The sequence below is a fragment of the Manis pentadactyla genome, chromosome 14 (assembly GCF_030020395.1).
Source record: "Manis pentadactyla isolate mManPen7 chromosome 14, mManPen7.hap1, whole genome shotgun sequence".
In the NCBI taxonomy this organism is placed as follows: domain Eukaryota; kingdom Metazoa; phylum Chordata; class Mammalia; order Pholidota; family Manidae; genus Manis; species Manis pentadactyla.
Window position 1 is genome coordinate 63,792,282 of NC_080032.1, and position 25,192 is coordinate 63,817,473.

At 48.7% G+C, this 25,192-nt stretch overlaps 1 protein-coding gene across 3 annotated transcripts in view; it reads right to left on the bottom strand.

The window, feature by feature from the left end:
- The window catches only part of VWF (von Willebrand factor), a 138,856-nt gene that overhangs the window by 58,665 nt on the left and 54,999 nt on the right, over positions 1 to 25,192 (bottom strand). For all 3 annotated transcript variants that reach the window (XM_036910125.2, XM_036910124.2, XM_036910123.2), the window contains exons 16-20: positions 24,374 to 24,614; positions 18,516 to 18,610; positions 16,148 to 16,308; positions 2,088 to 2,191; positions 771 to 909 (exon numbers count right to left, since the gene is read on the bottom strand). In XM_036910125.2, coding sequence (XP_036766020.2) covers positions 771 to 909; positions 2,088 to 2,191; positions 16,148 to 16,308; positions 18,516 to 18,610; positions 24,374 to 24,614 — 740 coding nt within the window. The remainder of the gene's footprint in view (positions 1 to 770; positions 910 to 2,087; positions 2,192 to 16,147; positions 16,309 to 18,515; positions 18,611 to 24,373; positions 24,615 to 25,192) is intronic.

Genomic DNA, 25,192 nt, shown 5'->3' on the forward strand with positions numbered 1-25,192 from the left:
TTGCTCGCTCCCAGCATGCCCTGCACACAGCTGATTGGTGTCATTGCTCGCTCCCAGCATGCTCTGCAGTCGTGCATGCTCAGTCACTCTTCTGCCTGACTCATGCGGCCCTGCCTCTGTGTTTGGGGCTGAGGCTCATCCTCCCTTCAGACCACCCCAAGTCCCATCTTTCCCCCTCCTAAGAACAGACAGACCACATTTGTCTGAAGCTTCACAGGGTCAAGCCATCTCATCCCTCATGAGAAAAGCACTCATACCTCCTTGCTCACTGACGTTGGTGTCCACCAGCAAGAGAAACTTACAGGAATCCGTGCAGTGGGAAGAAGGAGGCAGAGGGGCTGGTGCCCTCACTCACCAGCTAGGATTTCCTGGGCTCTTTCCCATCCCATAGGGCAGTATGACTTTTCTGTGCCCCTCCCCACCCCCCCTCTGAATTGCACTGGTTAGAAATGAAAATGGTGGAGAATGCCATAGCATTGCAGGAAGCAAACTCCAGGGGTCATTTCAACCATCCCCCTGTCCAGGCCACTGCATAAGGCCATGTGGGCTGTTTACTGCACAAGGGTGCTAGGAGGGAGGGTGAGTGGGAGCTAAAATCCAGCCTGGCCCCCACTCCCCACCGTGCATCCTCACTGAGGCTGCAATGGCAAAAGGAACAGTTGACTTTTTTTTTCCTACAGACAGAACAGCAGAATCCACCCAGAAACCCCCAGATTGCAGTCAGCACCTCCCACCCCCAGGAGAGACAACACTCCCCACCCCACACTCACCTGCACCAAAACATACTGGCACTCCCCAGGGAACATATATTTGAGCCCGTCAAAGGTGAGGTAGTGGGCCATGCCAATGGCAGAGCACGTGGCGTCACACACATGGTCCGTGCAGTTCCACTTCCTGTCCCGACAGACACTAGAACGGCAACAGAGAGGACGGGTTGGGCACTGGGTACTGGGGACGAGGAGACAGTGAAGGTGCACAGGATGCTCCACAGCACTGCCCAACCTCCAGGAAACCTCACGACCTGGAACATCTGCAACCTGTGGGGCTTGGGCCTCAGGGGAACCTCACAGCTGGAGCAGACTTTGTAGTCATGAACTGACACAGGGCCCCGGAGGAGAGAGGGGCCTGCTCTCCTATTGCAGGGGGGACACTAAGGCCAAGGAGGCAGGCCATGTGGGGTGATCCAGAAGCCAGGGGAAGAGGCCCAGGCCCTCTGTAGATTGGCTATGCATCTGCTAAAGCTCAGCCACCTTGGGAGCGCCTGAGTGGCCTTAGGTTCTTTACAAAACAGACACTGAGGTGGAAAGCCCCCTGAGGCATATGGGAAAGCAGCATAGAGGAGCAGGAAGTTCTGGGTTGGGAAAATAGTCACGAACTGGGAACTTCTGCCAGGAGAGGCTTTGTGTGTACACAGCTCATGTTTACATCTACTGATTTGCCACTTGCCACCGTGCAACCTCCCACCACCACCCCAGAACCAGAGCAGACACCAGGAAGCCCACTCCGTACGTCAGAAGTGGTGCACTCAGACCTCAAGCCAAAGAGACAGCTGTGCCCCTTTGGGCTCCCGGCCCTTCCTGCTCTGTCCACGCAGGCCTTTCCCTGAAGCTGGGCACAGCCCAGAGGTCAAAGGCAGGGTGGGTGAGCAGAGCTGAGGGCCACATGAAGGACGGCCATGGAAAAGGGAGAAGGCACACCAGCCACCCTCACAAGGCCCTTTTCAAACTGAGCCATGGTGAGCACACCAGCAATACGCTTTGGGGGCGGTGAAAGACCAGAGTGGGGCTCCAGACCCACACCTTCTGGCAGCTTGTTCACAGTGCAGAAACCAACATGGAGCAGGTCCTGCCTGAGTGGAAGCCCTAACCCCCCCAACAAAGTGTCTGTGCAGGGCGAGCACGGTCGATGGTAAAGATCCTTCCCACTTCACAGATGCAGAAACAGAGGCACTGAGAAAGGGGAAAGAATGAGCACATTCCCACTGTGTGCTGGAGGCAAGCGCCAGAGGGCCAGGCTATGCCTTGCCCACACCCCCTCCCACCCTCCTGCCCCCGGGGCCCCTCCCAGAAAGCCCCCCAAGGCCTCACCATGTGTTGCAGCCCATTCTCAGCGTGTCTCCCGGGGCGTACTCTCGGCCCTGGTGGAAGCAGGGACACCTTTCCAGGGCCACACACCGGTTTTCATGCCGGACCTGCAGGAAAGGAGTCCAAAAGTCTTGGGGGCCACAGTAAGCGACCAAAAGCCCTGCTGGGAGCACAGCCTCGGCCACAGGCCAGGCCAGGGAGCCCACACCTGAGCTGAGGCTTGGCAAACACGGGCTCCCATCTACACGATGCCCCCGGCTCGCCCTTGGCCCTCATACCCTGCTGGCGACAGGGCATCCTGGGACCTTGGTGAAGACTCATTGGCACATGTGTCAGAACCCTTGAAATGTGCATATCCTTAGACCCTGTCATACCGCATAGAGGACTTCTCCAAAGGAACAAAGTTATACACAAAGATTGATGTAGAATTATCAGCACAAAAAAATGGGAACAACCAAATGTTTAAAATAGGAAAATGATTAAATCCATTAAGGAACCCCCACATGATGGCATCCTATGGAGCTATCAGAATGGTCCTTGGAATAATCATAAGTGATGCAAGAAATATACATGCTGTAAATTTTTTAATGGGAGGAAATAGTACACACATATGGTCCCAATTTTGAAACTTACAACTTTTTTTCCCAAAAAAAGACTAGAAGGAAATACAGGCATTGCTTCCAGATGGTAAGCTGGGATAGCCAAGTGGAGACAGTTTATTTCCTTTCCTGGTTTTTAAATTCTTTTTCTAATGTTCCTCAGTGAGCATGTACTATGTTTATAATTGAAAAAAATGGACAACATGTTTAATAAAAGTAAAATGCACTTAATACCCTGGTGGTAAAAACTGAAGACCGGCCCTAGACAGGGATGAGCCAAAACCAGAGTCTGGGGCTTGTCCAAGCACCACATGGCGCCCCCTCATCCAGTGCCCTGAGATTCGGACACCCACGACGGGGGCGTGCTCCGCTTCCCTGCCCTCCACCCACAAAGAAATTACCATGTAAGCATGTGACACTCCTCAGGTCTGTGCGGGCACAAGGGGCAGAGAGAACTATGACCCACTGGCCTCAGGGGGCTTAGGAAAAGCTGCCAAACTCTGATCCCAACATGTAGCTCTGTCTGAACCCAGGGAGGCAGCTCTGGACGTCGGCTTTGGAGTGAACCAAGCTTGGGTGTTAAAGACCCGCGGTGCACAGACACTGAGAAGTGACCTACGGTTACACTGGGGTGGAGAGGGGGAGGGGGATAAAGGGGCACAAAAATATCATAACGTAAGTCGGTCATGGGGACAGTACGGAGACAGCACGGAGGATACGGCGGATGATTCTGTAACACCTTCCGATGTTGACAGATAGTAACTGCTAAAGCATTCTTGTGTGCTTGAAACCAACATAATACGGTATATCAACTATACTTCAATAAAAAACTACACTTAAAAAAAAAGAAAAGAAAGAAAAAAGACAAAAATAAAAGACCCAGGGGTCCCCCTCCAGTGACGGGACCAGGGCACTTGGGCTCCGGGGTGGCCTGGGAGGGGAGCGGCGCCTGGCCTCGGCGGCTCGTGCGCTCCCCTCGCTCCGCAGCCGAGCCCGAGGTCCCGGGCCGGGCGGCAGTGCCGAGAGCACACCCCGTGGTGGCTCTGACCCCCGAGGACCACCGTTCTTGGAGGACAGTAAGCTTAGGCGCCCAGCAGGGAGATGGCACCTGGCTAGGAACAGGGAGGGGGGGAAATGTCTCTCCCCGCGTCTCTGGAAGCTGTCACAGCTGGGGTTCACACCCACACCGCCCCAGACCCTTTCCCAGCTGGGACTTAAGTCCGAGGGCTGCCACCTAGTGGCCGTTCCGAGAACGGCTGACGTCCCCTGGGGAACCTTGGCAGGCTCTCAACACTCACACCTGCCGGCAGTGGAGCCCAGGCAAGAAGCCTCATTACTGGAAACATTCTGCAAGACGAAAGCGATGCCGGATGCCTAGGAAACAAGCCCTGCCCACCTCCCTCGCGCACCTCGGCAGAATACACGCGGCCCTGTCGCCATCAGCAGGCTGGGTCTGTATGCCGGAGGTTTCCACCTCTCTCCACGGGAGTCAACCCCCTGACCAGAGGTCGCACACCCCCTTGGCCCAGGGGTGAGTCCTGGGAAGCTCAGCCCTCCTCCTGGGGACAACAGCTCAAATCCCGACTTGGCTCTGAGATAATGCCGCCAGGTCCCTGCATGCTCTCTGACACCCTGCGGCTCCTCTCTGACTGACTTACGGATGGATCACAGTATCAAGCAGGACCTTGGCAGTGGGTGAGGTCTGTCAGAAAGATCCTAAGTCAGCGCTGGAGAGGGGACAGAGCACCACCGTACAGGGAGAGGAGTGGGTTTCCAGGCACAGCTCAACATGAGGGAGAGATCAAATGACAACAGCCCGCCAAAAGCACCCAGAGTCCCAACATTAGTGAAAATCATGGAGAGAGAGAGAGATAAAGGCAGGACACAAGGTGAACAGGACCAAGAGGAGAAGTGGCCAGACACGTGGGGTAGGCCAGGGTAGCAGTCCTCAACTGGGTGTGTGGCAAGTCACTTAAACTTCATGTTTCAAATGAAGGAAACCTAGTGTTTGATCCTTCGGGATGCCAGAAAAATAATAAGACAAAGTCTTCAAATGTCCTTCAAAGATTTCAGAAGAAAACAAGCAGGAGGGGCGGAAGATGGCGGCGTGAGTAGAGCAGCGAAAATCTCCTCCCAAAACAACATATATCTATGAAAATATAACAAAGACAACCCTTCCTAGAATAAAGACCAGAGGACACAGGACAATATCCAGACCACATCCGCACCTGAGAGAACCCAGCAACTCGCGAAGCGGGTAAGATACAAGCCCCGGCCCGGCGGGAGCCGAGCGCCCCTCCCCCCAGCTCCCGGCGGGAGAAGAGCAGGCAGAGCGGGAGGGAGACGGAGCCCAGGACTGCCGAACACCCAGCCCCAGCCATCCGGGCCAGAGTGCAGGGCCCTCGATACTGGGAAAACAGGGCAGCAAGAACAGTGAGTGGGCACTAGAGGCCGGGTGTCGGAGGACATAAGAAAAGTGCGCGACCATTTTTTTTTTTTTTTTTTTGCTTTTTTGCTGTTTTGTTTTGGCGAGCGCTTTTTGGAAGTCTTAAAGGGATAGGGACCCCAATACTAGGGAAACAGGGCAGAAAGACTGGTGAGCAGAGGACTGAGGCTGGCACCGGAGAATAAAGACAAACGAACGACCACCTTTTTTTTTTTAATTTAAAAATTTTTTTCTTTTTTTTTTTTTTGGTGGTCGTTGTTTTGTTTTGGCAGCTGCTTTTTGGAAGTCTTAAAGGGGCAGGGCGGGTCACTTAATCCAGAGGTAGGGAATCCGGGGATCTCTGGGCACCCTAACCCCTGGGCTGCAGGGAGCAGGGAGGCCCTTTACGGAGATAAATAGCCTCCCAGCCGCTCCTGCTCCAACGCGACTCCACCATTTTGGAGTAGCTGCCCGAGCCAGGCCACGCCCACAGCAACAGCGGAGATTAACTCCATAGCAGCCCGGCAGGAAGCAGCAGCCCTGTCTGCGCGCAGCTGCGCAGCACAAGCCACTAGAGGTCGCTGTTCTCCCAGGAGACGAGGGCCACAAACCAACAAGAAAGGAAGTCCTTCCAGCCGTCACACATCCCAGTTCTGCAGACTATTCCTATCACCATGAAAAGGCAAAGCTACAGGCAGACAAAGATCACAGAGACAACACCAGAGAAGGAGACAGACCTATCCAGTCTTCCTGACAAAGAATTCAAAATAAGAATCATAAACATGCTGACAGAGATGCAGAGAAATACGCAAGAGAAATGGGATGAAGTCCAGAAGGAGATCACAGATGCCAGAAAGGAGATTGCAGAAATGAAACAAACTCTGGAAGGGTTTATAAGCAGAATGGATAGAATGCAAGAGGCCATTGATGGAATTGAAATCAGAGAACAGGAATGCATAGAAGCTGACATAGAGAGAGACAAAAGGATCTCCAGGAATGAAACAATATTAAGAGAACTGTGTGACCAATCCAAAAGGAACAATATCCGTATTATAGGGGTCCCAGAAGAAGAAGAGAGAGGAAAAGAGATGGAAAGTATCTTAGAAGAAATAATTGCTGAAAACTTCCCCACACTGGGGGAGGAAGTAACCGAACAGACCACGGAAATACACAGAACCCCCAACAGAAAGGATCCAAGAAGGACAACACCAAGACACATAATAATTAAAATGGCAAAGATCAAGGACAAGGAAAGAGTGTTAAAGGCAGCTAGAGAGAAAAAGGTCACCTATAAAGGGAAACCAATCAGGCTAACGTCAGATTTCTCAACAGAAACACTACAGGCCAGAAGAGCTAAGTGAGCTAAGTTAGGCAGTAAGATACTAAAGAGTCTAACCTTGAACCTTTGGTAACCACGAATTTAAAGCCTGCAATGGCAATAAGTACATATCTTTCAATAGTCACCCTAAATGTTAATGGGTTGAATGCACCAATCAAAAGACACAGAGTAACAGAATGGATAAAAAAGCAAGACCCATCTATATGCTGCTTACAAGAAACTCACCTCAAACCCAAAGACATGTACAGACTAAAAGTCAAGGGATGGAAAAACATATTTCAAGCAAACAACAGTGAGAAGAAAGCAGGGGTTGCAGTACTAATATCAGACAAAATAGACTTCAAAACAAAGAAAGTAACAAGAGATAAAGAAGGACACTACATAATGATAAAGGGCTCAGTCCAACAAGAGGATATAACCATTCTAAATATATATGCACCCAACACAGGAGCACCAGCATATGTGAAACAAATACTAACAGAACTAAAGGGGGATATAGACTGCAATGCATTCATTCTAGGAGACTTCAACACACCACTCACCCCAAAGGATAGATCCACTGGGCAGAAAATAAGTAAGGACACAGAAGCACTGAACAACACAGTAGAGCAGATGGACCTAATAGACATCTATAGAACTCTACATCCAAAAGCAGCGGGATATACATTCTTCTCAAGTGCACATGGAACATTCTCCAGAATAGACCACATACTAGGCCACAAAAAGAGCCTCAGAAAATTCCAAAAGATTGAAATCCTACCAACCAACTTTTCAGACCACAAAGGCATAAAACTAGAAATAAACTGTACAAAGAAAGCAAAGAGGCTCACAAACACATGGAGGCTTAACAACACGCTCCTAAATAATCAATGGATCAATGACCAAATCAAAATGGAGATCCAGCAATATATGGAAACAAATGACAACAACAACACTAAGCCCCAACTTCTGTGGGACACAGCAAAAGCAGTCTTAAGAGGAAAGTATATAGCAATCCAAGCATATTTAAAAAAGGAAGAGCAATCCCAAATGAATGGTCTAATGTCACAATTATCGAAATTGGAAAAAGAAGAACAGATGAGGCCTAAGGTCAGCAGAAGGAGGGACATAATAAAGATCAGAGAAGAAATAAATAAAATTGAGAAGAATAAAACAATAGCAAAAATCAATGAAACCAAGAGCTGGTTCTTCGAGAAAATAAACAAAATAGATAAGCCTCTAGCCAGACTTATTAAGAAGAAAAGAGAGTCAACACAAATCAACAGTATCAGAAACGAGAAAGGAAAAATCACGACGGACCCCACGGAAATGCAAAGAATTATTGGAGACTACTATGAAAACCTATATGCTAACAAGCTGGGAAACCTAGGAGAAATGGACAACTTCCTAGAAAAATACAACCTTCCAAGATTGACCCAGGAAGAAACAGAAAATCTAAACAGACCAATTACCAGCAACGAAATTGAAGCAGTAATCAAAAAACTACCAAAGAACAAAACCCCCGGGCCAGATGGATTTACCTCGGAATTTTATCAGACATACAGGGAAGACATAATACCCATTCTCCTTAAAGTTTTCCAAAAAATAGAGGAGGAGGGGATACTCCCAAACTCATTCTATGAAGCTAACATCACCCTAATACCAAAACCAGGCAAAGACCCCACCAAAAAAGAAAACTACAGACCAATATCCCTGATGAACGTAGATGCAAAAATACTCAACAAAATATTAGCAAACCGAATTCAAAAATACATCAAAAGGATCATACACCATGACCAAGTGGGATTCATCCCAGGGATGCAAGGATGGTACAACATTCGAAAGTCCATCAACATCATCCACCACATCAACAAAAAGAAAGACAAAAACCACATGATCATCTCCATAGATGCTGAAAAAGCATTTGACAAAGTTCAACATCCATTCATGTTAAAAACTCTCAGCAAAATGGGAATAGAGGGCAAGTACCTCAACATAATAAAGGCCATCTATGATAAACCCACAGCCAACATTATATTGAACAGCGAGAAGCTGAAAGCATTTCCTCTGAGATCGGGAACTAGACAGGGATGCCCACTCTCTCCACTGCTATTTAACATAGTACTGGAGGTCCTAGCCACAGCAATCAGACAAAATAAAGAAATACAAGGAATCCAGATTGGTAAAGAAGAAGTTAAACTGTCACTATTTGCAGATGACATGATACTGTACATAAAAAACCCTAAAGACTCCACCCCAAAACTACTAGAACTGATATCGGAATACAGCAAAGTTGCAGGATACAAAATCAACACACAGAAATCTGTGGCTGTCCTATATACTAACAATGAACCAACAGAAAGAGAAATCAGGAAAACAACTCCATTCACAATTGCATCAAAAAAAATAAAATACCTAGGAATAAACCTAACCAAAGAAGTGAAGGAATTATACTCTGAAAACTACAAGTCACTCTTAAGAGAAATTAAAGGGGACACTAACAGATGGAAACTCATCCCATGCTCATGGCTAGGAAGAATTAATATCGTCAAAATGGCCATCCTGCCCAAAGCAATACACAGATTTGATGCAATCCCTATGAAACTACCAGCAACATTCTTCAATGAACTGGAACAAATAATTCAAAAATTCATATGGAAACACCAAAGACCCCGAATAGCCAAAGCAATCCTGAGAAAGAAGAATAAAGTAGGGGGGATCTCACTCCCCAACTTCAAGCTCTACTACAAAGCCATAGTAATCAAGACAATTTGGTACTGGCACAAGAGCAGAGCCACAGACCAATGGAACAGACTAGAGAATCCAGACATTAACCCAGACATACCAAAAAAATAAGGGCAGTTCCTGTGTGGTAACCTCCAATGAGTTCTACACAAGGGTATAAAGGGCATATAAAAGTGTAGGCAAAGGGTCTATTTGCGTCTATACAGAAGATCAAAGCCTAATTGGGCTACCCCGAAAATGAACTAAGATACGATATGAAAGAGAACTTCCAACATCAGCACTCTCTGGAAGACTCATGCCAGAAGATGATCATCAAAAAACCCCAACAATGATCCACGCACTGCTACAGCTGTAGATGCACTCATCCCACCAGCTCCTGGACTTGCCATGGGAATGAGGAAGGAGATATCTAAGCTGGCCTGTGCATACAGTAAAACAACAAATTTGACTGGATCTGTACTGTTGGAACTCAACCAAGAATTGGGAGAAGTGCAGGTTGTAGCGCTCCAAAATCTTACAACTACAGACTATTTACTGTTAAAAGAACATAAGGGATGTGAACATTCCCCAGGAATGGGTTGTTTTAATTTGTCTGATTTCTCTCAGACTGTTCAAGTTCAGTTGGACAATATCCACCATATCATAGATAAGTTTTCACAAATGCCTAAGGTGCCTAACTGGTTTTCTTGGTTTCACTGGAGATGGCTGGTTATTACAGGTATGCTTTGGTTATGTAACTATACTCCTATTATGTTAATGTGTGTGCGCAATTTAATTAGTAGTTTAAAACCTATACGTGCTGAAGTTACTCTACAAGAAGATATGTCAAAGAAATAATCAATCTTCCCATGTTTTCTTCCGCCTGCTACTTCTATAGCTTTTCTTCTTCCTTCCTAATTACAACCCTTAAATAGAATTCGTGCCTCATATCAAATTTACCGAGTATCATAATTCTTCCAAGTGGTAGAGATACCTCAGGACAAATGCTGGGCATAGAAGCCACAGGGCATAAATATGCAAAGAAGTAAAAAGCTAACTTTTTCAAAGAGTAAGGCTTCTCTCTCACTTACCAACTTTACATTTCCCTGCATGGCCCCGGAAGATGACTGGTTAGCCAGAGACGGGTAAGATTCCTCAAGGGAGGAACAACCTAAGACAGGCACAGTTGCAGGGGGGCCATCAGGTGAGAAATTGGGGATCAACAGAGGTGAGGCTTAGAACCTCACCCCCCCTGTTCTGAGAGAAATCTTCTGCATACGTGGATGTTTTATTGCCCTTGTCTAGCTTGGATTAACACATAGTCTACAGGCACACACCTGATCATCTACATTTGCTCTCTTACAACACTAAACTATGTTTTCTACCTTTATCTTGTATCTACCTACCACTTCAGCATTTTATTAAAAATAATAATAATAAAGAGAGAAATGTGGTATCCACATATAAATCAAGTATAAAAACCAAATGAGTATTCATATTTGAACTGACTGTTTATAGTTCATAATGCATGAGCAAAACCGAAAGTTTCTGTGATGACTGCCCTTGTACTGTTCACTATGTAACTTATTCATTATGTAAGAATTTGTTCTCCATGTAAGAACTTGTTTGTTATGCCTCAGAAGATTGGAGACTGATGAAAATTAGGCTTGGGTTGTATTAATGATTGTGCATTGAGCATTGACTCCCCTATACAGAATTTTATTGTCGTTAACAACCATTTGATCAATAAATATGGGAGATGCCCTCACAAAAATAAATAAATAAATAAATAAATAAATAAATAAATAAATAAATAAATAAATAAAAAAGGACAGACTTCCAATGGTAAAATAAATAAGTAACCGGGATGTAATGTATAGCATAAGGAATATAGTCAAGATATTGTAACAGCTTGGTAGGGTGATAGCTGGAACCTAGAATTATGTATATAAATGTTTTATCACTGTGTTGTACACTTGAAACTAATGTAATGTAATACTGTGCGTCAACTACCCTTCAATAAAAAATAATTATTTAAAAAAAAAAAAAAAACAGGCAGAAACGGTGTCACTGTTGTTTCTCAGCTCATGTCAGCTTGAGTAAGAATGGCTCCAGCTGAGAACATGGTACTAACTCTCAGTCAGCCCCCAAAAAAATTATGAAATAGAAAAAAGTTAGCTTCGTTCCTCTTCTCTGAAAAGGCCCATCTTCCACACACCCCCATAGACAGACACCATACCAACCCATTCTCCAAAATCTTTTAGACTTCCAACCATCCTTTGTTCAAGCTCCCCACCTCATCATTACTTCCAGCTCAGTGCAGCTGATTTCAAGGAGATATTTGTTAGGAGGAAAGAATCTTATTAAATAATTCACACTAAAGTGTGAATGACTGCCTGTGAGGATTTATATGGTTGTAAGCTTTTTTAAAGCTCTTGCTTGCAAACCAAAATGAATTTATGCTTATTATATTGCAGTAAGCCTGATTAGGTGACAAACTGTGCAGCTGTAAGAAATATTTTTGAGACAGGAAGGCTTTCTTGGGCCTTGTAAAATTACACCTCATAGGATTTACAGTGCCTACATGTGAGGCCCGCCCACTCCTGACAGGCCCCTGAGCCCAAGCTCTAGAACTCAGAGAGCCATGGCGAAGTCTTCCCAGTCTTCAGACAGGGCTGGTGAGAAAACTGGACAACAAAGGAGTGGGGAGATGAACATGCTTTCTGACCGCTGAGGTTTCCTAATACCAGCAGAATGGGGCACCAGTTTGGAAGGTGTAACCACTGAGTTTCAGAGGGTGAGTGGCCGGGCCACCCAGAGGGAGGCGAATGGGGCCAAGAAGCCCAGTCTGGGAGTTAGGAGACCAGGATTTCCGCTGTTCAGCTTTGTAGCCTGGAATGGTGGTGTTTCCTTTCTTCGGTCCTCCCACGTGATGGGGCTGGAGTCGTGGTCCGCAGGGCCCTCCCCGCTCTGCCCTCCACTATGCTCCTGGAGAATCGCAGCCTTGACAGGACTGAGGCTCCAGGCGGCAGTGGGTTGTGCTTTGCTGCCACCTCGTGGAGAACACAGGTAATACTCTAACATACAGGCACGACGTGTGCTCTAGAATTTCTGGACTAAATTAGACAGGGGAAATGTTCTAATGTGACCTCCTAATTTTATTGATCCAGCGGACCTCAGAATGGGGACACTGAGGTCTGAAAAGTTGCTCCCAGTGTGCCCTAATTTCTTAAAGCGTCTGTGAGCATAATAGGATTCACGGTTGTCTTCCATGACCTTATCAGAGCAGTCACTAAACAACCACTAACAGCAACTTCTGTGTGCCTGCCCCTTTCCTCTCCAGTCCTGGCATCAACCCTGCTCACCCAATTACACAGGTAAGAAAAATCAGACACAAAGAGTTTAAGTGACTTGCCACTCAGTTAAGTAAACATCAAGGAGCCAGGATGCAAACCTAGAAGACTCCAATGCCTTTTCCATGCAGCTTACCCCCAACCATTTATCAGGGTGTTGACCACTTATCAAAAGCATCCCTACCCCTTTGTTCTGTGCAAGGAGACTTAAGAACCAGTGGCAGGAGCAGATGCAGTTTGCAATTTGTGAAGGGGCCCAGAAAACCTCTGCTGTAAACAGGTGTCAAACCTGAATAAACTGCAAAGAGGGGGAATTTCCAAACAGGTGCTGCTGGCCTTGCAATGGACTCCTTGAAAGGGGAAAGGCAAGCTTCAACCGAGAGCAGCGCTGCTCGAAGTGTGGTCCGCGAGCAGTGCCTGTCTGCGATGACATTCGTGCAGAAATGGAGTGCTGTTTAATCACATGGTAGTTCAACTAATATATTGTGTCTGTTGTATTTAATAAAAATTGCAGGGTGGAGGGGCTCATATTTTGTATGACACTGCCTTTTGTTTCATTTTTCTGATCACTCATTGCTACTGCATTTACAAAAACTTTGGTCTCGACAGATTGGAAAGTTAAGAAAATGTACACTTCAAGGGTCTCTCCTGTGGGTAGGAGGAAGTGATTGGCACAGCCTCTGAGCCAGAGCCTCGGTTATTTATGAAAACGGCAATTAAAGCTATTGCTATGATACAACAGCACTTTCACATACAACTCCTTCGGACCCACAGCCAACGTGTGATGAAGGCACAACAAGAAGTATGTGTCCATGTTACAAATGAGGCAACCGAGGCTCAGAGAAAGAATGAATGATTGAGCAAGAGCAAAGAGCCAGCAAGGAATGCAGCCCAGACCGAGAGCTTGCCTTCTGCCCTATTCCTACTCAGGTGCTCTTTCTGCTCTCAGGAGACCTGCCCCTCAGCAAAGAGTCACTTTCTACCCCTTTCAAGACTTGGGAATGCAGAATCCATGACCTCTTTCCCCAAGCCCTTGCAGCATGCCACAATCTCGCACCTTCCGCAGGGGCCAGGCTGAACAGAGAAACACCCTCGGGTAGAGTGTCTGCACTGTCACATTGGCCCAAACCAGTGTTTCCAGCTCCTTGTGCTTTGCACTGTGGCCAAGAACATGTGTCCAGTGCAGCAGCCAGCACACCATGCACTTAATAAATCACCCATATATTTCTGCTCTGCCAAATCTGGCCTTAATGATTTGCACATTAGTCGGCATCATAATGAAGCAGTTGTAAAAATAACCCAATCTCTTAAACTATGAGCTTTCAAGTTTGATCCTCTACAGTTGAGGTCAGAGTCACCTCATTATGTGACGGGTGCCCAAAGGCTGTCCTCAGAATGCATGCCAGGGGCTTCAGGAATGCCAGTGGGCTCCTAACATCCTGTGCTTGAGGTCTCGCTGTCCGCTGGGGATTTGGGACAAAGTTATTAATACTTCAGACGATCTGTACTGCTTCCCTTATGAAACCAAAGTTCCCCAGAAAGAGTGGCTGACGCTGACATAGTCTCCTGAGAGATGTCCCTTCTCTTTCCAGATCCTCTCTGATGTCGGGAAAATTTCTCCTCCAGGTATGATGAAGCGACAGTCAACAAAAGAAACCCCAGGGCAAAACGAGCACTAAAGAAGCTTCCCCTTCCCTCTGCTATTTCCTGTCCCTGCCCGGCTCTGAGTCTCCTGCCATTACAGGCCTCCTTGAATAGCCACTTCTTCCATGGCACTGAACAAAACCTTCTAGTATGGAGGCACTCCCTGGCCAATGTCCTGCTCCCCCATCAGAAAAGACAGGTCTAGGGGTTCTCTTGTCCCCTCCTGGAGTCAGCCAGGAGCTCTATTCTCTCACTTTATTTCTAAATAAAGCCTGTACCTTGCTCTCCTAAAAAAAATAAAATGTATAATTCATTGACATTAACTATATATACAATATCATGCAGCCATCACCACTATCCATTTTCAGAACTCTTTTGTTAAAAAAAAAAAGAAAAGAAAAGACAGGCCTGGAATCCTCAGAGGCTAAAAGAAAGGGGAACGCCCAGGCAAGACTCAGTAAGAGCTGATCTCTGTCTCGGAGGACAGAGGGTGGGAGGACAGGAAATGGACCATCTTCCCTGCACACCCCAGTCTGCAGCCTCCCTGGGGGCCACCAGTCATGGGCTCAAGTTCCTGCCGCACAATGTTGGCAGTGCCCACAGCCGCTCTCAGATCACCGCTCCACAAGCTGAGGCCCCAGCATACTGATGCCCTTAACAGCCAACCTGCACCCTCCCATTGTGACCTCTACAACCTCTGCACCAGTCCCTCATCACTCACTTTGGGCGCAAGTGAAGTCAGGGAAAGCAAGAAGACAGGATGCATTTGAAACAGAAAAATCCAGAAGTTGAGACTTTCAGGAAAGCAAGAATAAAATATGTATACAGTAGTCCCCTCTTACCTACAGGGGATATGCCCCAAGCCCCCCAGTGGATGCCTGAAGCTACAGATAGTGGCTAAATAAACCCTATATGTACTGTATTTTCCTATACATACATACCTGTGACAAAGTTTAATTTATAAATTAGGCACAAGAGATTAACAACAATAATAATAAAATACAGCAATTATACAATATTCTGTAAAAGTTCCGTAAATGTGGTCTCTCTCTCGAAATATCTTATTGTACTGTGTTCACCCTTCTTATGATGATGTGAGATAATAAAATGCCTATGTGGTGAGATGACGTGAGGTGAAGGATGCAGGCACTGGCGTTGTGACGTAGCATTAGGCTGCTACTGACCTTCTGATACTATCTCAGAAGGAGGATCAGCTGCTTCCAGACTGTGCTTGACCACGGGGAACAGGAACCACAGAAAACAAAACCACAGCTAAAGAGGGTCTGCTGTGACATATTTAACACAAAACCAGCCTCAGACTGCACTTTGTGGGGAGGTACGGAGGCTGGGGCGTGCTCAGACCACTGCCCCCCACAGCAGTCTAGAGAAGCCACAGAGGAGCCACGTGGCTGCAAACACACGCCTTGGACCACATGTGGGGCCCAGGGAGCTGCTGGCTGCAAGTCACTTATTTGTAGCCCCAGCCCTGGAATCACGGGAACTTAAGAGCTGGCCAGGACTTCATGACTCACTGGAATGAAGTGGGGAAAACAAGGCTCGGGGTGAGGAAGGGACTACTTGGGCCAGTCCTTGCTAGTGGCATGGCAGGGGACATAAACAACTTCTCTCGAAATAAAATGCTGTATGCGTATATGCAAATCATATGCAAATATGCATGCACCTTCTCTCGTCATACAATGGAATGTAGCCCTTGCGAAAATACCTGTGGAAAAGCCTGTGTTCGCTGTAAGTATTTTCTGGAAATAGCTGCTTTGCTTCCGACAGCCCCTCTGAGCACTAAGTCCTTGTACGCTTGTCAGACCTCACCAGGGTCGGCCCCAGACACTTACCAGCCGAGAGCTCTTCCCCACCCCAGCCCCCACTCCCACCCTTGTGCAGCTCTTGTTTCTTCCTTCCTCCAGTTCCACAGCCCACCTCACTCCCCACTGCGTGCCAGAAAACGGAAGGCTGCCGGCCCTTTGTGGCTGTGGGTGGCTTACCATGCCCGGGGGACAGAGGCAGCCCGAGACGCAGCCCATGCTCATGCACTCCAGCTCGTAGTTCTGGCAGGTTTTGGCACACTCCAGCCCTTCAGCCCGTGGGGTGTCAGCAGGGCACACCAGCTTGACCATGGGCGGCCGGCAGGACAGGCTCCTCTTGCCTTGGAGACAGGAAGATCAAAGAGGCCATTAGCGCAGGAGTGGGTGGCTCCACCTTCCACACCGTCCTTGGTCCCCTGGCCATACCACTCAATTTCAGAGACTCAGAGCCACCCCGTCCCTGGCACAGAGACCTCTGGTCGGGTCTGGTACTGAGCTCAGCTCCCTGCATGGCCCTGGGGAGGCAGCCTCCTCTCATCTGAGCTTGCGACCTTCGCCTGGGCTGAAAGCACCTCTCCCGACCTCAGCAGCCCTCTGGAGGCCCCACTCCTCACCCGCCTCCATGCTGTTCTAGCAACATGCGTTGAAGTCAGAACACACTGCAGCAATGTGCAATCCCAGGCTATGAAGGACCTGGGTTTGGATGCTAAAAAGGGATCTTTACAGGCCCCAACAGATGGCTCCTAAAATGGCTACAACTGATTTATACTCACAATGTGACTCTAAATGCCTGTGTTCACATGCCCTCCTCTGCCCGGCCGCTGGCCATCCCACCCACTCTGTTTAAATTTGGGACACTCCGTTGGTTGAGACACCTGCCTGCCCTCCCTGCCTTGTCATTCTCTATCTGATCACTGTTGGTACAACATCCAATACACTACATATTTTATTTAATTGTGGATTGCCCACCCCACCCACGAAAATATATGCTCCATGAAGGCAGGGGATTTTATCTACTTTGTTCACTGTTGCATCACATTTCCTGACAGTAGCATCAGTGGCAGACTGAATAAATGATGACAGCAGATATGGATTCAACCCCTTTCTTTCAAGAACCCTGGTGCACGTAACAGCATTTGTATCTTACCACACATAGGGCTTACTTACTATCCCTTGTGGCCCTGAAAGCCAGAATTGGCAGTCTTATTTTTATGTGGAAACTTTTGTGAAGTAACTGAAACCCTCAGAGGTTAAATGGCTTCTCTGAATCACACAAAATTCTAGAAGTTTCCTGACTTTGAAGAAGACACCACCTTCTATTGACTAGATTAGAAGGGTTTGATCAGGAGGAAGCACTGGAGATGATCAGAGGCAGAAGGTCCTGAGGGGAAGGAGTGTGAGGAAAGGCCACAGTGAGAGGCAGCAAGCCACAGAGGCGGAAGGATCCTGACCTTGAGCTCTGCTCTGGACTGCACATCTGTCCCCCCAGAATCCCTAGGGCGAGACTTAATCCCCCAAGGAGGTGGCGTTAGGAGATGGGGCCTTTGGGAGGTGATGTGGTCATGAGGGTGGAGCCCTCACAAGTGGGATTAACGCCCTTATAAAAGAGGTTCCAGGAAGCTGCCTAGCCCCTTCGCCCAGAGGGGGACACAGCGAGAAGCCTGGGACGTGGAAGAGGACCTTCCCCCGGGCCTGCTGGCACCCTGCCCGCAGACTTCCAGGCTCCAGGACAGTGAGCGATGCGTCTCTGTTGTTCGTGGGTGCCCCCCCTTTGCCTGCAGCTTTCCGTTCTAGCAGCCTGAACAGAACAAGCAGGGTCACAAGGCCTGATCTCAACTCGGGAGCCACCCACTCGCTTGGGCTCCTGCCCAGCTCCGGGCTGAGGGATGCCACCCCAACAGGAACGCGGGGGAGCCGGGCTTCCCACCCGGGGCAAGCTGGAACACAGCACGTGGCGCACACCTATGCCGCTGAGAGAGAGGGGCTTGCAGAAGGAGAGAGGCACACAGAGAAGAGGTCAAGTTCGAGGTTAAAAATAGCCCGTTTATTTGCCTAAAGGCACCACCCTCCCACCTATGAAGAGACCCTTTCAAGCAAGGATGACGGGTCGCTCTGGGAGCCACGAAGACCTCCCATCCTGAGCGCAGACATGGCCCCACAGAGCCAGCTCAGCACCCTCTCCCTTCTGCACCTTCTCGTTAAAGTGCAGCAATTATTAGGTCCAAACCCCCCTCTCTGAAATCCATCTGAGTGGCTTTCTAAGGAGGGTCCTTGTCGGCATGTTCCTAGACAGAGAGGCCACTGATGGAGGCAGTTTTCACCACAGTCAAGGGGACCAGCTCACTCACCACTAAGGTCACCATGGAGGAAATGGAGATCTCCCTGCATCCATCGTGCAGAGAATTCAGCCTTCCTGCTATCACAGAATAAAATTCTTCCTGCCTCAATAATTGGGACGTACATGTACAGAGGCACATTAGACAGCGTGGCCCAGCTCTCCCAGGTGGGCAGAGGGAGAGGAAGGGCCCCTCAAGGGAGCGGTACTCACTGCGGTGAGACAGGGGACTGCCAAGGACAGCGTCCGGCAACAGGCTGCCTGGGGCTCCACTCGGGGTGCAGTGCATGAAGCCATCCTCACAGTAACTGCGAGAGGAAAGACACCGCTCAGCTTTGCCGGAGCTCCTGCACCTGCTGGCGCTGGCTCCTCACCTGCTACTCACCCCCTGCCCCTCCAGCTGGGCTCCCAGTCCACAGATCGTCTGAAACACCCACCGCGGCCACCAACAACCTGCATGTCAGCAAACCCAGTGGCACCGCCTTTCATCCTTCTCTCACTTGTTCCCCTTCAATGTCACTCAGTACTGCTGAGTTCTCCATTCTTCTAGAAAACATGATTCTCGCCTGGTTTTCACCCTCTTTCCCCAGCTGCTCCTTCTCAAGCTCACTGCAGCTCACCCCCTTCTGCTGGCTCCTTCCCAGGCCCTCTCTTCTCCTTTTACTGTGTCATTCACACTGCAGTTACACACGACGCACCAATTCACATCAGACACTCAGGTCTCTTGTTTGAACCGCAGACCCATGTATTCAAGTGCCAGTGTGACAGCCACCTTAGTGCCTCAAAGACACTCCAAGCTCAGCACGTCCAAAACTGAACTCATGACCCCCAGAGCTGGTTCCCTTCCAGGGCTCGGACTCACCACAAACCAGTCACCCAGGGGCCAGCCCTGACACACCTTCTCCCCACCTTCTCTATGTGACCCGTCACCAAGCCCTCGGACTTTCTCTCCTAATATCTCTGGAATTCACACCTACCTCTCTGTCGCATCACCATGAGCCACCATCACACTCACCTGGACAATGCAAAGCCCCCCAGCTGATGTCCCTGCACCATTCCTGCCTCTCTCCAGACACATGCCTCTTGGCAGCCCAAGCACCTTTTCAAAACCTAAATCTGATTATGTCACATCCCTGCTTGGAAGCCTTCAATAGCGTCCCCTCAACTGGCCTTAGGGAAAAGATCAAGTCCCACATGTGACCTCCCGGGCCCCCTTTCCTTCTTTTAATCTTGCAGGGGCATTGCTCCCTTCAAACTCAAGGGCCTTTGCACCCATGGCTCCTCTCATCTGATGTCACTTTCGCCCACCACACACACAGCCTGCTTTGTCCACCCACATTTCAAGCTCTCATGGACCACATACTTCTCCTCCCACCACATGTGTACTTTACATGCATTTGAATTACTATCTGGTGAACCTCTGTCTCTGTCCCTGGACTATAAGATGCAAGAGGGTAGAAACCAGGGCTGGTCTCTCTCTTTGTGTCCCAGCATCGGCGTAAGACTTTGCTTACAGTACTCAATTTTTTTTTTATTTTCTTTTATTCGTATCCTTCAATCCCATCCCCTTTAACATGGGCAACTATTTTCATGGTATCTAGTCTCCAGAGCGGTTCCCAGGGCCCCCCACATCCTGGTGTTCCCACCCTGTGCAACCCCCTCCTGCACTGCACCGAGGTTGGTCAGCGCGACCAGTAGTCCCCGGCAACAGTGACATCCCACAGACCATCTGGCACTTACAATCAGGTCATAAAAGATTCTGCAGCGTTGGTCTGGGTCTCTGCCTGGCGTGACTCACTCTGGGGAAAGCACGCTATAAGCAGCCCCGTGGCAAGCTCCACTTGGCGAGGAACTGAGGCCTCCTGCCAACAGCGTGGGAATAAGCTGGGCTGGGCATGGACCCTCCAGACGACGTCAGCTCTGACCAGCAGCCTGACTGCGGCCTCCTGAGCAGGCCTGAGCCAAACCACCCGGCCAGGCTGCCCCTGGATCCTGACCTTTAGAGACAGTGTACGATTGTTAATGTTTGTTATCTCAAGCTGCAAAATTTGGGGGGAGTTTTGTATGCAGGAATAGATAACCAATACAATTTCATTCTGTTTAATGTACATCTGACTGAGTAGGTTCCTATAAAATTTATGATTGTTTTACATGTATATATTTTTAATTTATTTAAATGGTATTATCTTATATACCACATGATGTTTCGCTTTTCTCATTCAGCACCATGTGTTTAAAATTGGTCCCTGTTAATATGACCAACTTCCAAGGCTGCCCGGCAGTCTGCAGCATGCACCCACTACATCTGACGTCCCAGTGATGGACACAGAGTGTCGCCTACTCCTTGCAGCCACTGCAAACAGGCTGTGATTAACATCTTCGTGCATGTGCTCTTAAGAACCTGTGTGAGAAATTCTTTAGAATATATGCCCAGGAGCAGAGCTGGGGGATATCAGGCATGGATACTAATGTGCATATGCTGTACCAATCATTCTCCCGGGTGCAGGTGCAGTTGACCTTGGGTTTGAAGGGAGCAATGTACCTGCAAGACTGAAAGAAGGACAGGCTGCTGAAGAGGAGAGAGGTAGCAGGGGTCAGATGACCTGGGGCCTGGGAGGCCACATTAGGGACTCGATCTTTATCCTAAGGCCCGTTGAGGGGAAGCTATTGAAGGCTTCCAAGCAGGGATGGCACAATGAGATTTAGGTTTTGAAAAGACTCTGGGAGCATCTGACCCAGCCTTTATCCCACCACAGCAGATCAGGGGCCCCAGGTCCTGCAGCCCTGCCAACACTTGGCATTTTCCAGATTCCAAATTTTTCCAGTCTAACTGATATGAAGTAATATTCATTGTTTTAATTTGCATTTCTCTAAGCATAATGACTTTGAACAGTTTTAATGAGGCTGCGCTTCAATCCAAATTTGTTGAATGAGCAAGAGAATCAGACCTTCCCTCTCAGGGCACAGGCAGAGCCTGTTCCTTCCAGGTTTTAACTAATACCTGGTTAAGAAAAAATCCTCCCCCAAATGCCATGTTCTATCTGTCATCTGGACATGACCCAAAGGCTTAATTTTATGTTTTAAAAACAGCCTTGTAGATCAATTAAAAATCAACTCCTGGCCCAGAATCTGGTCTGCGATAGAGTAGGATATGCCCCACTGCAGTTGTTGTGTGGGTGACCAAACAATGGTCTGAAGAAATTCCAGAGCATTCCTACCATCCTATCACCTTTTCACGGGCATCACCAGCATTTGCTCCAGCTGGGCTCATTCCTCAGTGTAATAAAACATAATAAATAATAAAAATAAATGCCCACAAACAAGCCCTAAATTCCCTCTGGCTCACATTCTCCATGAAACCCAACTTTTTTTCTGAAGTGGAGAAATAGTCAATAGCTTTCAGCCCCGGGGCCTGAAGCGAGACACAGGAGAGGAGGCAGTCCTGGAAAGGTCACTGCAGTGCAAACCCTGAGAAAAGCCTGAATACAGGGCTCTTCCCGCAGCCCGACCGCCCAGTGCTGCCGTTTCCCCCTCCTCCCTTCCCCGTGCCTCTGATATGGTAAAATCACCAGCTACAGTTGCTGCCCTCCAAGCCACCCCAGCCCTCCACCCTCTGGCTTCTTTCCTCATGGCACTACTGAAACATGGGGCCACCATGACCTTCTGATCACCAAATTCAACAGCCTGGTCTCTGTAGTATAAAGAGTTCCTGGCTTCTAGTCACTTGCTGGGTGATTTGAGAAAGTGATGATCTCTCAAAGCCTCAATTTCCTTACTAAAAAAGCAACTTCTGCCTGCCTAACAGCATTGTTTTAAGGTCTCAGAAAGAAACACCTTGAAAACTGTAGCCAGACAACTGTAGAGAAGCAGCCACTGGGCTAAGGCCGATGCCCAAACCAACAGAGGCTGGTCCCTTCACTGCCCTGATACGACCTTCTCCCTGGGCCTCTCTCCCAGGGTCCTCTTTCTCCTGCGCTGGCCTGCTGGGCATCGCCCAGCCCTGGACTCTGTCCACTCCCCAGTCCTCGGGCTCTGCCCAACACATCCTCACAGACCCTGTCCTCCAGCCTTAATCTCTCACTCACGTTCCAAGCCCGTAACTCCAGCTATTGGTTCCAGTCACTCACCAGATACCTTCTTAGTTAACTCAGGTCATCAAAGCCCAAACCACTCAGTATCTTCCTTCTACCTACCAAGAGCCCCCAGCTGTTCTGGCATCATTGTCTTGAGCTTTCAAGTAGAGACCCCTGAGGCCACCTCCAACAAACCTCCTCCCAAGCACCTGCCAGTCGGCTTCCTTCTCACAGTGCCCAGCTTCTGTCCCCTCTCCATGTCCACTGAGGTTTCCTGGCCCAGGACCTAAGCACCTTTTCATCTGACTGTGTCAACATCTTCCCCCCATCTGAGCTCCCTGCCATCATAACCATGCAGCTTCCCAAACCCACTCCCTAAAGCCACATGTTGGTCCTATTTGCTCTCTGCTCCGCCTTCCAACGTCCCCATCGCCTCCTGCCCAAGCACCCATCCTCACCCTATCTTTCAAAGACCCCTAAGGCTGGTCCCCAGCTCCCTCCAGTCTCATCGTCTCTTCCCCAGAGGACCTACCTTGGTGACTGGTGATTCTCCTGTGGGTTTCAGTCCCTGCACCTCAGCCCCACCCAGAAGGCGCTCCTCCATCATCCACCCCCTCTGCTCTCAGTCTGCCTCACCCTCAACAGCTGCCTCCTGCATTGAGTTCGCCAATTCCTCCCCAGTGGAAACTGTTCTGAATGAGTAGGAATTTTTAGGTCTATGATAGGGTGGGTCTACCAACTATTACAGTTATTTTATCTCAGTAGACATTGATTGTACCTGCTTTTTGCCAGAACTGTGTTAGATGCTTGGGATCAGGCCTAAGACATTGTCTCTACTGTTGGGGAGGCCACAGTCTAGAAGGGAGATACAACACATATTTCTGAAGTCCAAGCCCAGTGACCATAACTGTTTTTAACACAAGTGTGAACACCTTGCTGTGGGTCCACGAGATTGGAAGGGACCATAGATTCCTCTCACTGGGGTGATGAGAACAGCTTCACACTAAATGGAATGTGCAGACCTCATGTGGATATTCACTTGAACAAACCAATTATTAAAAGGCACTTTGTGACAATCAGGACAAGTGAACAAGGAGGGAATATTAGGTGACATTAAGGAAGTACTGTGGATTCTTGTGAAGGTCAGGGTTTTTTTTTTAATGCTTATCTGTTAGAAATACATACTCAAGTATTTTCAGATGAAATGATATAATATCTGAAGTTCTCTTTAAGCCACTCCAGCCAATAAGGGAAGGAGGAAATAGATACAAGTGGCAAAGGGCTGACAGTCACAGAAGCTGGGGCTGGATGCACCAGGGCTGACTCCTCCTGCTCACCATGCCAGAACATTTTAACCAGTCTCCCTATAGACCACCAGCTTCTTGGGATCGCTCATCTCTAGCCCAACAGGACAGAACAGTGCCAAGGCAATGCTGGCCCAACGAATGTCCTGTCACAAATGTGACACAAATCTGAGACCAAGACAGCCCTGCTGACTTACCACGACAGAGGGCTGAGTGAAGGGCTGCAGGAAGTTCGCATGATTTGGAGCTGTTTTTCAGGGAAGTGCATAAAGCTAGTCTGGACAGCAATGCCCCCTTGAGGCAACGCTGCTGCAGAATATTTTCTTCTGGCTCATATCCTTCAGCCTGAGAAAACTGAACACTGACGGGGCCAAAGGGGTGGGGACAGGGAGATCACCCATTTCCTGTTCTAGAACAGGGAAGCTGAGACTGAGAGCAAGGAAATGGGGCTAAACACAGGATAGACGACCGTAAGGCTCAAGAATTCCTACTGCCAGCCCAGAGCTCTAGTTCCCTGCGTCAGATGGCCTGGGTGAAACCCCAGCTCTGCTCCTGACTTGCTGTGCAACTCTGGACATGTCACTAACTTTCTGGGACCTCAGTTTACCCACCCATTAAATAAAGGACTTGGAGGACCATCTTCCTTTCCAGCTCGGCCATTCCAGAGGTCTCTGGTCCTGCCACTTGCACTTACCACATGGTGTGATGGTCTGAGAAGATGTCTTCGGGCTGGAAGATCTCACCATCATAGTAACAGGGGCACTGGGCCTTGGGCACGCAGTCCCCCCTCTCATCCAGGTAGAGTCCTGGGGGGCAGAAGCAGCCCTCCAGGCAGACCTCGTTGCATTCCTCGTCCGGGTAAGAGAGGGACCGGCAGGTCATGTTGCAGGGGGTCCCACACTGCAGGTACACCTGGCCCTGCGGGCAGCTCAGTGCTGGAAGAGCAGGGAGGGCAGGCAAGCCTCAGGGGACACATTAAGATGACAAGGACTGTGGTTCTCGGATGGGGGTGCCACCCCTCGCAGCTGTGAGCCCCAGTTATACCTGGGTGGTCACCACCTCCCTTTCCTACTCTGAGCTAAGGGGCACTTTCATACTCACAGGGCCTATTATTATGGATGCACACATTTTCACCTCTGCTTAACCAGAGGCATCGCGCTGGAGTCTCAAAGCCTGGGACAGAGCAGATGGCTTTTGAAGCTGTGACTATTAAGAACTGGGAGCGAAGGGCTACCATTTGTGGAGCAACAAACACCCTGCTCTTCACACAGGGTTTATACTTTTTACACCTCTCAGTGAGTTAGACTCCTAATCCCCTCCCGACAGGTGAGAAAACTGAGCTGAAGCTCAATGGCCTCCTGGGGTCCTGGCTCCCAGGAGGAAGTAGAGGAGGCATTTGAACCAGCTCTCTGTGACCGAAACTCATGCATGCTCTTAACCATTATGCTCTAAAAAGGAAACAGTTCCTCGGAAGCCGTGCTCTTGAGGACACACAGTCACAAACTGCAGGGAC